This window comes from Loxodonta africana, chromosome 2, assembly GCF_030014295.1.
Source record: "Loxodonta africana isolate mLoxAfr1 chromosome 2, mLoxAfr1.hap2, whole genome shotgun sequence".
Lineage (NCBI taxonomy): Eukaryota > Metazoa > Chordata > Mammalia > Proboscidea > Elephantidae > Loxodonta > Loxodonta africana.
In genome coordinates, this window is record NC_087343.1 from 151,735,411 (window position 1) to 151,747,555 (window position 12,145).

At 42.3% G+C, this 12,145-nt stretch overlaps 1 protein-coding gene across 8 annotated transcripts in view; it reads right to left on the reverse strand.

The window, feature by feature from the left end:
- Nucleotides 1-12,145, reverse strand: part of SIL1 (SIL1 nucleotide exchange factor) — a 324,841-nt gene that overhangs the window by 132,131 nt on the left and 180,565 nt on the right. For all 8 annotated transcript variants that reach the window (XM_064276851.1, XM_064276819.1, XM_064276836.1 and 5 more), the window contains one exon: nucleotides 8,636-8,735. In XM_064276851.1, the coding sequence (XP_064132921.1) occupies nucleotides 8,636-8,735 (100 nt within the window). The remainder of the gene's footprint in view (nucleotides 1-8,635; nucleotides 8,736-12,145) is intronic.

The window sequence follows — 12,145 nt, forward strand, 5'->3', positions numbered from 1 at the left end:
TAATTTTATTGTTAATCTTCTGAATTTCTGATTGCTGTCTATGGATTTTTCCAGCTTATTAAATTTTTCATTATGTTCATGAATAATCTTTCTAATCTGTTCAGTTGCTTTATCTGTGTGTTCCTTGGCTTGTTCTGCATATTGTCTCATTTCCTTCCGGATGTCTTGAAGGGTTCTGTATATTAAACTTTTCTGTTCTGCCTGTGGTCATTCCAGGAATGCACTTTCATCTAGAAGATCCCTGGATTCTTTGTTTTGAGAGCTTGTTGAGGTGATCATGGTCAGTTTCTTTATGTGACTTGATATTGACTGTTGTCTCCGAGCCATCTATAAGTTATTGTATTAGTTTATGCTTGCTTACTGTGTCGTAGTTTCTTGCTTTGTTTTGTTTAGTTATACCTAAATGGGTTGCTTGAGTGAGCTAGCTTATTTTCGCCTTTGGAGCTCTGACATCCTGTCCCCAGCTGGCTAGAGCTGTTATCAGGTATATCAGTCTAGGAGTCCATTCACTTTTCTTTTTTGAATTCAGCTCAGGTGTCCAGGTAGCTGATCACCAAGTGTGTGGTACAGGCTCTGTCCTACAGTCTTAGAGGGGCACGGGTGATTGGCATATATACCGGTATCTGTTTGCAGCAGGGGGTCATGCTCTGAACAAGGCAGGGGGCTAAGAATCGACCCCGAGTGTCTCTGAGGAAAATGCGTACCTGTTCCCCAGAACATGCAGGTGGGTGGGTTCTGCAGACAGACCATGGGTACCCAAATTTTTGGGTTGTAAGTACAGGGAGTTACCAGTTATCCTTGGACCCCTGTCGCGGGTGGCTGGGTGACCTGAGTGGAGCTACCAGTCTTTAGATCCCTGATGTGGGTAGGTGAGGACCTTGTTTAATAGGCAAAGCAATGTCAAACGTCAAACACCCACCTCTCCACTGCACAGAATAGGCCAACAAGGGCCTATTCTCCCGAAATAGGCCCACACAGGTCCACGCAGTAGGGAAAGCTGCTCAAAGCCCATGGACGGTTTATGCCTGGACAAAAGCTGCTTCTGTTCTGAGCTCCCCCAGTTAGTGGAGCTGGCAAATTATCTTTTTCTACCATTGAAAATTTTTTCCTCCTCGAAGTCTGGGAGGATGGCTCTAGGTGCTCAACAGGGCCTATGTCTGGCCCAGGGAATTCAGCTGCTGAAGCCAGCTTGGGGGAGGGGGGCGCGGTAAAACACATGAAAGTACTTAGCTTTTGCCAAGTGCACCGTTCTTCTCAGGCTCCAGAGATGTGAGTAAGCTGTGTGGCTGCCTGCTTCTCCCTAAGGAAACTGCGGCTGAACAATAGTACCAGCCTGCTGCCACTGCTCCAGGAATGGTACCTGAGGGCTCCCTGCAATTCAGGCCCAGTAACTCCTCTCCGCTTCTTAACGATCTCTTCCTCCCCCTGCCCCCCAGTTCATTTTCTAAGCTTGTCTTTGAAGCTCAGGGCTTCCAGCTTGTCACAAATATACTTGTTTCACTTGTTTTTTCGGGTCTTTGTTGTAAAGAAGGCTCTCCGGAACTGTCTGTCTATTCCACCATCTTGACTCCACCTCTTCTTTTTTTTTTTTTTAACTAATGCTTACATGATATACTTTCCATCCTTTCACTTTCAACCTGCTTTATCATCATATTTGAGTTTTTTGTAGACAACATATATTTGGGTCATTTTTTTTTCAATCTATGCTACCATCATGTTTTTTAACAATTATATTTAGATCATTTACATTTAATGTAATTATCGATATGTTAAGAGCTCAAGTCTGCCTTTTTTTTTTTCTGTTCCCTCTGTTTTTGTTCCTCTGTTCCCTTTTCTTGCCTTCCTGTGGGTTATACTTTCTAGAATTGCATTTTTATATATCTGTAGTGTTTTTGAGAATATCTCTTTATAGAGTATTTTTAGTGATCTAGCTATTAAAATATATATAAATAACTTATCATAGTTTACTGATGCCAATATTTTACCACTTTGAAGTGTAGAAAACTTACTTCCAATTAACTCTCTTAATCCTTTGTCTTTAAAATCGTCTTAAATATTTTCTCTACATCATTGAGAACCACATCAGATGATGTCATGGTTTTTGCTTAAACTATCAAACATAATTTTTAAAACCCAAGAGGATAAGACGGTCTATTATACTTTCTATGTTTACTCCATTTTTCTTTTTTCCTTCCTGATGTTCCAAGTTTTCTTCTGTTATTACTTCATTTTTATGTGGAGACAATCCTTTAGCCCTTCTTTTAAGGTAGGTCTCTTGGTAAAAAATTCTCTCAATTTTCCTTTGTTTGAGAATGTCTTGATTGCCCTTTCACTCATGAAGGATCTTTTCATTGACTAGGGAACTCCAAGTGAAAGTCTGTTTTTTTCAGCACTTGGAAAATATGCTACATCCTTCTGGCCTCTACAAAAATCATAGAGAAATTTGCTGCTATTCATTGTTTCTCTCTAGCTGTTCTTGAGATATTTTCTGTTTTTAGTTTTTAGAAGTTTGACTATGACATGTCTTTTTCTTTTTTAAATATTTTGTTGTTTTTTAGGTGGAAGTTTACACAGCAAATTAGTTTTCCAATCAGTAATTCATATACAAATTGTTCTGTCATATTGGTTGTAATCCACCCAGCTTGTCAGCATTCTCCCCATTGCCTCTCTGAGTTCCCTACTTCCATTAGTCCGGTTTCCCTGCCCCTCCCTGCCTTCTCATCTTCGGTTTGGGGCAAATGTTTCCCTTTTGGTCTTGTATAGTTGATTGTTCCAAGAGGCACATTCTTCACAAGTGTTATTGTTTATTTTATCGGCCCACCTATTATTTGGCTTAAAGGTGTCCTCCTAGAGTGTCTTCGGTTTCATGTTAGAATGTTGTCTTAGGGCAATAGTCTTGGGGGTTCCTCTAGTCTCTATCAGACCAATAAGTCTGTTTTTCTTTTAATTTGAATTTTGTTCCACATTTTTTACCCATTCTAACCAGGATCTTCTATTGTGGTCCCAGTCAGACTTGTTGGTAGTGGTAGCTGGGCACCATCCGGTTTTTCTGGTCTCAGGGTAGTAGAGATTGTGGTTCCCGTGGGCCATTAGTCCTTTGGACTAATTGCTTCCTTGATTCTTAGTTTTTCTTCATTCTCCTTTGCTCCAGGCAGGATGAAACCAAGAGATGTTTCTTAGTGCTTGCAAGTTTTTAAGGCCCCAGATGCTACTCATCAGACTGAGATGTAGACATTATCTTTATGAACTATGATTTGTCAACTGACCTAGATGTCCCCTGAGACTGTTAGTCTTTAGCCTTCAAGTCTAGTAGTTCAGTCTCAATATCTGAGCTGTTTCTATAACTATGTTCCCTATGTGCTCTGTTATATAGATGAGTATACATGCAACATTTACAAATATATAAGTAGAAATATCCAATCCCTACCTATATATGCATGGATACCCTAGTGGCACAGTCGTTAAGAGCTATAGCTGCTAACCAAAAGGTCAGCAGTTCGAATTCACCTGGCATTACTTGGAAACCCTATGGGTTGGTTCTACTCTGTCCTATAGGGTCGCAATGAGTTGAAATCGACTTGATGGTAATGGATTTGGTTTTCTGGTACCTATATATGCACGCAGGTATACTCCTGAACAACCTCCCACACCTATGTAGCATACATATTTGCCTAATTATCTACTCAAAAATTATTGTTATTACTGTTGTTGCAGGATTGTATATGTTACAGCATTTACGATAGTTACTCTTTATTCTTGTGTACCTCTAATTGTCTTCGTTTTTTATTTCTTTGTCATCTCTAGTACGCTATTGAGCCTATCCAGTGAGGTTTTCATTTTAGTTATATTTTCAGTTCTATAACTTCAATTTTCTACATATATCTTCTATTTCTTTGCTGAAGTTTTCATTTGTTTCAAGAGGGTTCATAATTGCTTATTAAAGTATTTTTATGATGGTTGCTTTAAAACTCTCGTCAGATAACTCCAACTTCTAAGTCATCTCAATGTTGGCATCTGTGTTAGTCATCTAGTGCTGCTGTAACGAAAATACCACAGGTGGATGGCTTTAACAAAGAGATGTTTATTCTCTCATAGTCCAGCAGGCCAGAAGTCCAAATTCAGGGTGGCAGCTCCAGGAATGGCTTTATCCCTCTGTCGACTCTGGAGGAAGGTTCTTGTCATCAATCATCCCATAGTTTAGGAGCTTCTCTGCACAAGAACCTCAGGCCCAAAGGACACATTCTGTTCCCAGTGCTGCTTTCTTGATGGTATGAGGTCCCTGTGTCTCTCTGCTCGCTTCCCTCTTTTATATCTCAAAAGAGATTGGCTTAAGACACTATCTAATCTTATAGATCTCAATATAACTGCTGCTAATTCTTCTCATTATATCATAATGATAGGACTTAAACAACACATAGGGAAATCACATCAGATGACAAAATGGTAGAAAATCATACAATACTGGGAATCATGACCTAGCCAAGTTGACAGATATTTTGGGGCACAATTCAATCCATGACAGCATCTATTGATTTTCTTTTTTAATTCAAGTTGTGATTTTTCTGGTTCTTGGTATAATGCGTGAATTTTGATCACATCTCAGATATCCTAATTGTTAAATTATGAGATCTGATTCTATTTAATCTTATTTATTAGGCAGTCACTCTATTTAGGTGTAGCATGCTGGTTCTGGGTTACTTTTATGTGCTGGGGCTCCAATGACAATTTAGTTTTCAAAGCCTTTGAAGTGCTATTCTGGTCTGCTTCCTTTGCGTGCTACTCAAAGGCTAATATGAAAATCTGGACAATATTCCACACTGTAATTCAGTTCTCAAATAATTTTGCTGTGTTAATACTGGTCAGTTTCTTGTGAAGGTCAATATGGGGTCTTCCCAGAACTTTATATGCAAATCCCTTTCTCTAGCTCCTTTCTCTCCAACATCCTCCCCCTACTCTAGTTAAGAGGGAGAAGAGCGTCACCTGCCAATACTGGACACTGGGAGTGCGTCTTAGTTATCTAGTGCTGCTATAACAGAAATACCACAAATCGGTGACTTTACAAACAGAAATTTACTTTCTCACAGTTAGGAGGCTAGAAGTCTGAATCAGGGTGCTGGCCCTAGGGAAAGGTTTTCTTTCTCTGTAGGCTCTAGAGGAAGGTCCTTGTGTCTTTGGAACTTCTGCTCCCAGGCCATCTTCACATAGCTTGGCATCTCTCTTTCCCTATCTATACTTGATTGCTTGCTTGTTTAATCTTTTTTATATCTCAAAAGAGATTAATTTAAGACATACCCTACAGTAATACTGTCTAATTAACATAACAAAAAAACCTATTCCCAAATGGGATTATAACCACAGGTATAGGAGTTAAAATTTACAACACCTATGTTTGGGGACACGATTCAAACCACAACAGGGTAATAGTCCAGATTCCTCTCCTGGCCTCCACTCATACCACCCCAGTGAGGGAAGTAAAATACTCTTTCATGGTCATTGTCTGGGGGAGGAAGTTGAGGCTCCTCACAATAACTGACACTACTCTGCAGGGGGAAGTGATGCTGCCTCGCACCACCTTGTTGCCACCAGATGGGAGTGGAATTATAGACTCCTCATCTACCCCCACTGACACCACCTCAGCAGGGGTGAGTGAAACACCACCTTGGCGCTGCCTGGCAGGAGGCAGTTCAGGTTCCTTGCTGACAATATCTAGTGGGAAAACCAGCCTGCTACACCCAGGCAGGGGATAGAAAACCAGTCTCAACACTTGGTCCCCACTCATACCACCATGGCAGAGGAAGTGAAGCTTTGCCTCTCACTACCTTGCTGCCACTAGGAAGGGGTACAGATGCAGGCTGCCTGCTTGGCTTCTGCTGATGCTACCTTGGTGGAGGAATCAAAGTGCAGTTTACTACAAGTAGGATGGGTACTGGCAAAGAGATTTTTGTCCTGTTAGGCTGCTTTTTCACAGTCCTTTGTCTAGGGAGAGCAGATTTCTCTTAGGGTTTTTATAGTCCGCAACCTATATTTCCAGGTTGCAGGCTTCTCCAGCACCCAGTCTGAGGTATATAGAAGACAAAAAGAAAACCCAGACAGCTATCCAGTCTGTCATCTTCTCTCTACCTTCCAGTGTCTCCTATGTTTTCTTTTAGTATGAGAGCCAAGGTTTTTAGTTGTCTTTAGCAGGAAGAATAGGGAGAAACGGGTCTACTCCATCTTATCTAGCAACTGGCTTAGGAAGGCCATATTATAAACTGGAGTAATTTCTAGGATATAGGTGAACAACAACCGATATGATAAGACATAAAGCATTAAGCAATATATATGGTAATATAGAAGGAAAAATGGATCAGACTCAACAATAAAAGCCCAAATCTGTTGGGTGAAGCAAGGCTTTTTTCTCAGAAGCAAAGGACTCTGGGAAGGACTAAATCAATCAAATCTACTAAGGTACCACTAGATACAATGGAATTGATGCCCTTTCCCCCAAAAAATCAAACCCAGAAAAATACTCAATTGACAGGATGTGGCCTTTCAGACAGTACTGTCTTTATAAATAGCAAAGCACCATCCTGCCCTTACAAGCTACCACACAGGCTTGGTTTAAAGATTGGTAAACATAAAGTATGATAGCATCCAAAACCAGAAGCTTCAGACATGTAAGAAACTCCCCAACCTACTTTAAGTCGATTGATTTTCCATTCCCAGAGTCAGCTCTGGTAGCACATTGGCAGTGAGCTGAGTCAGTCTGGATGGGCTCCAAAGGGAAGTGGGAGAAGGACCCCAGGACCCAGCACCTCACTGAAGAAGCTAGGAACCTAAGCTCCAAGGAAGTAAAGACAGAGGGTGGACAAGTATACCTCAGAACAGGGCAGCTGACTTGAATCAGCTGGTTCTGGGATTTTTCATTTGGGTACTGGTACTGAAATCTCCCATGCAAGGGGAGAGGATTATTTTTAATTGCAAAAACAGCAACTGAAAACTTTTAAATAATCTCTTGATTTTACATTTTTAAAAAATCTTTTCATAAATATTCATACTTTTCTACCCTAACTGAATTATGGGGGAAAAAACACAAAAATGCCATTCCCTGAGGAAAGAAAGACCACTGAGCTCCCAAAAAGGGAGGACAGAGAAGAGGAAGGGGAAGAATTGGTCTTCTATCTGCAGAGACTCATAGGGTCGCTATGAGTGGGAACTGACTCATATGACGCTATGACTGGACAGCATGGGTTTTTTTTTAATCTGCAGAGAAGACATAGGACAGAAGCTGACTTTTACGTTCCCATCGGTCCCACATGGAGCCCGTGGTAAGGGGGGCTTCAGAGGTGGTAGGTGGGAAGGAGCCCAAACCCTGACTACACGAACACCAATCTCTGCCCGAGGCACTTAGGCATACACTGCTGTCCTCTCCTGGCCTGCCTTCACCAGGTAGAGAATTCATTTTTCCTTACCCCACTCAGCTAATGCACCTGTGACAGGATAAAATTCTCTGCATCATCTTCCTTCACCCACTGCTGCTGCTGCTGCCAGCCTGCTTCCGCCTTCCCATACCACATACACTTTCCATGCTGGGAAGCGTGACTTCGGTAAGATGAGTAAAGACATGGAGACTTGGCTTGCATATTAACACAAATTATTAAGTCAAACACCAACCTCCCAATCCTCACCAAAAAAGAAAAAAAAGTTCATGTATCTCAGAAATACTTAGTTCCCAAGGATTTGAAGGACCCAAGGCTTCCTCCACTAACATTCAAGTTGTCAAAGGTCTAATGCTGCCTCTCCAAGTGACTGCCATGATTCTGGGGAGAAGACATACAAAGGCTAAAAGAACTGTGAGAAGAGGGAGAGAGAATTTAGAAAGGTCTCCAAGGCGGCCGTCAGAGGAGGCTCTTTTAAGACCTGACAGGACTCAACTGGAATGTAAAGAGATGATTTATGATATTTTCTAGCTATTGCTTGAGCTCATGGTCCATCTAAGAGTAGTATTTCTCTTTAGTTTAGGTCTATGCCTAGGAACCTTCTGATATTAGGGACAGGGTCTAGAGGCTATACACTATCTTGTATGCAGTAATTCCACCTCTTTTCTGTTCTCATTCCCTGAACTTGTAATTTGGAGATGGAGGAAACCTCGGCTATCCTCGTGTTCCAGCTCCACGTTTTACATTTAGGGAATTTGAGGCCCAAAGACAGAATGAATTTGCTTCAGATTTAAAGGACAATAACAAGCACCCAGAACTCTTCCTTCCTGGCCTAGCTTCGCTGTCCTTTTGGAACAAGCTTGTGTTTAATTATAAATAAGGAGATCTGGGGTTTACTTTCTATTCTCCTCCTCATGTCTATGACAATGTAGAGTATGGCCACCTTTGCTCTGTACCTCAATTCCCCCATACATATAATGGAAAGTTGGATTCTAACCTTAACTATGACAGAAATGCTCCCAATATATATTTTTTAATAGTCTATGAAGGGTTAGTTATTTGACATTAACTGTTCTTTAAATCATTTTACGCTATTACTATTATTATTATCCCATGTTTATTGTAAAAGTTTCAGGGAAAAGTGATTCTCTTATCTGCAAAAACACCATGGCTGTCCTGCTGGCTCATATTAACTCCCTGAGAAGAATATCACTCACCTTGTCTTCCTTTGAACTCTCCATCTCTGCCCCATCCTTGAGTTTTGCCAGCGCACTCTTGAGGTCTTCAGATGTGTAGGCATCAGTGTTGATGTCCAGCCTACCCCAAAGAGAAGCTGAGAGTCAGGAGGGAGGCATCACTTTTCCCAATAAAGAAAACCCTCCTGGGAGGCCAGCGGCCCAAGGCAAGTAGGGCCAGACCAGGTCTGACTCTGACTGCATTATCCTGCCTTCGCTTTTGGGCAACCAAAGGTCCAACAGGGTGACCTGACCTTAAAGCTAAGGGGGAAAGACATGGCTGATGTTAGGGTCATTTCATGAGAAAGGAGAGAAGGGCATGGAGCAGACATGGACACCATGGACAGAGAGCTTCAGTCAGCTGCCCAGGCAGAAGCAACCCTGGAATGTCTGTGCGATGCTGTTCCCTCAGCACATGCCAGGGCAGGACTTCCTGGAAGGCAGTGGACACAGACACAAGGAGTAACACGCACCCTATTTATGTTCTTCTAGAAAAGAAAACAACAGGGTCCTGAGCCTCACCATGTGTGCCAGATCTGGTTTGACAAACCAGCCTGTCTTCGCAAAACTGGGTTGGGTAAATTCAGACCTGAAGACCAATCCCTGGGCACAGAGAAGGTGCAGAAGGTATGTATCAACATAACAATGGAAGGGATTTGAGACATGGAGTACTAGGATCTAGGACACCCATTTTCCTCAGTTAGCCTCCAAGGGGAGGAAGGATAGGAAAGGAACCAACATAGCTGTAATCTTGGGAACCTGCCAAAGACTAAAGAGTGGTATCCCCACAAAGGCTCCTGGAACCAATCCAAGCTACAGCCATTTGTCTTGACTGGAGAGAAGGCAGCCATGAGGGGCAAGATTTTGCCACTGGCACTCATTTCAGTTCAGTGAGGAGAGGTAAGAACAAAGGTGATGCAGTCAAAGGGAAGTGTGGAATATGGGCTATGCTTGACAAGACTGTCCAGCTATAGGTGGGCTAAGGATAACCCATGAGATTTCAGAGGTGGGGGAAGAAGGGACTGTTACAGATTGAACTGTGTCCCCCAAAATGTTATGTTGACATCCTAATCCCTGTACCTGTAAACATGACAATGTTTGGAAATATGGGTCTTCTTATGTTAATGAGGTCATACCAGAGTAGGATGGATCCTAAACCTAATCACTTCTAAGTGGTGTCTTATAACAAGAACAAAACAAACACAGAGACACACATAAGGAGAAGACAGATGCCATGTGAGAACAAGCCAAGGAACACCAATGATTGCTGGCAGATACCAGAAACTAGGAGAGAGAGTCCTACAGAAGGAATTGACACAGCTGAGACCCTGATTTAGACTTTTAGCCACAAGAACTGCGAGAAAATAGAATTCTGTTCTTTAAAGCCACTCACTTGTATTTTTTGTTACAGCGGGACTAGGTAATCAAGACAGGGACCACTGGCCTGTTCTACTCCAGGAAAGACAGTGCATATATCTCAGAGTCCAAGACCCCAGCAACTTCAGCTCTCATGAGAGGGCCAAGCTCTCAGGGATTTACTCATTCAGTCTTTGCTTCATCCTAGGCCCCTGGGAAAAATAACTTGTCTTCTCAGTCCTCCTAAGCTAATGAATAACAGTTAATCACTCCTACTTATTGAGCACTTAACCATGTGTTGAGTACTATGTTAATGTCTTAAAAAGTAATATTTTATTCAAATCATCAGCACACTCCTGTAAGACATGAGAGAGCATCCCCTGCCCTGCAGAGCCCCATCCACTGCCCATTGCATGAGGATGCCACTGCCCTGGCTCCTCCCCTCCCTGGGAGCTAAGTATTGAGGGTTATAAGTGAATACATTATTCCTCCTCTCAGACTTGGTCAGGACGAATCCTGCCATGTCTCCTATCTGTTTACTGTCTTAAGTCTCACCCTACCAGGTCATCCATCATCACGCCTACTCTCAACCCCAACTACACACATGAAAAAGCCACATGTGCACGCACACACACCCCACCCTCAGTTGGCAATCTCACCTCATTCTTCACTGAGAAAATAGACATTATCAGCAGGAACTCCCTCATCTTCCCATCATCAACTCTATAAACCAACCTGCACCTGGATCAATATTCTCTGCTTTCCCTTCTGCTATAATGGATGACAGTGTCCCTGCTTCTATCAATCTTACACTCCAGGTCCCACTTGCCTTTTTAAAAGCTTTAACTCTCATAATTATACCCTTCTCTCTTGTATCATCAAGCTCTCCCTTTATATAGGATTATTCCCATCAGCATACTTTAACTTCACAGTTTTTTCTAGTTATCATGCCATTTCCCTACTTTCCATCAAAGTAAAATTTTTTGAACACATTCTCTTGACTCACGATTCCCACCTTCTTGACTCCTATTTACATTACCATTTAATCTAATCTGGATTTTGTCCCTGCAACTGCACTAAAACTGCTCCCTAAATTACCAATAAGTGGATGGTCAAATCCAGTGGACCCTTCTCCAACTTCGTGTTCCTCAACTACTCAGAAGCATTTACACAGTTCACCCTTCCTTTCTTGAAACACTCTCCTTTCTTGGCTTCTTATTACCAGACTCTCCTGGTTCTTCCTCTTCCTTACTCCGGCTCTAACCCTTTAACTGGCTCCTCCTTTCTTACCTAAACTCCATATATGGAATGCTTTGAAATTCAGTCCTGGACAATCTTCTCTATCTTCACACTCTCCCCTAGTTCTCTTTAAATATCTATTTGCCAATGATGCCCAGATTCACATCTTTAGCCCAAACCTCTCCCCAGAGCACTAGACTATTGTGTTGTTGTTGTTAGGTGTCATTGAGTTGGTTCCAACTCACAGTGACCCTATGTACAACACAATGAAAGACTACCTGGTCCTGCACCATCCTCACAGTCACTGCAATGTTTGAGCCCACTGTCGCAGCCACTGTGTCAATCCATCTTGTTGAAGGTCTTCCTCCTTTTCGCTGACCCTCTACCAAGTGGCATGGACTGAATTATGACCCCCCCAAAATATGTGTTTCAATTTGGCTGGGCCATGATTCCTGGTATTGTGTGATTTTCCTCTATGTTGTAAATCCTGCCTCTATGATGTCAATGAGGTAGGATGGGCTGCAGTTGTGTTAGTGAGGCAGGACTCAATATACAAGATTGGATTGTGTTTTGAGGCAATCTCTTAAGATATAAAACAGAGAAGAAAGCAGAGAGGCAGGGGGACCTCATACCACCAAGAAAGCAGTGCCAGGAGCAGAGCACGTCCTTTGGACCTGGGGTCCTTGCACAGAGAAGCTCCCAGTCCGGGGAATGATTGATGAGAACGCTGACAAAGCTTTCCCCTGGAGCTGACACCCTGAATTTGGACTTTTAGCCTACTTAACTGTGAAGAAATAAATTTCTCTTTGTTAAAGCCATCCCCTTGTGGTATTTCTGTTACAGCAGCCCTAGATGACTAAGACACCAAGCATGTTGTCCTTCCCCAGGGACTAGTCT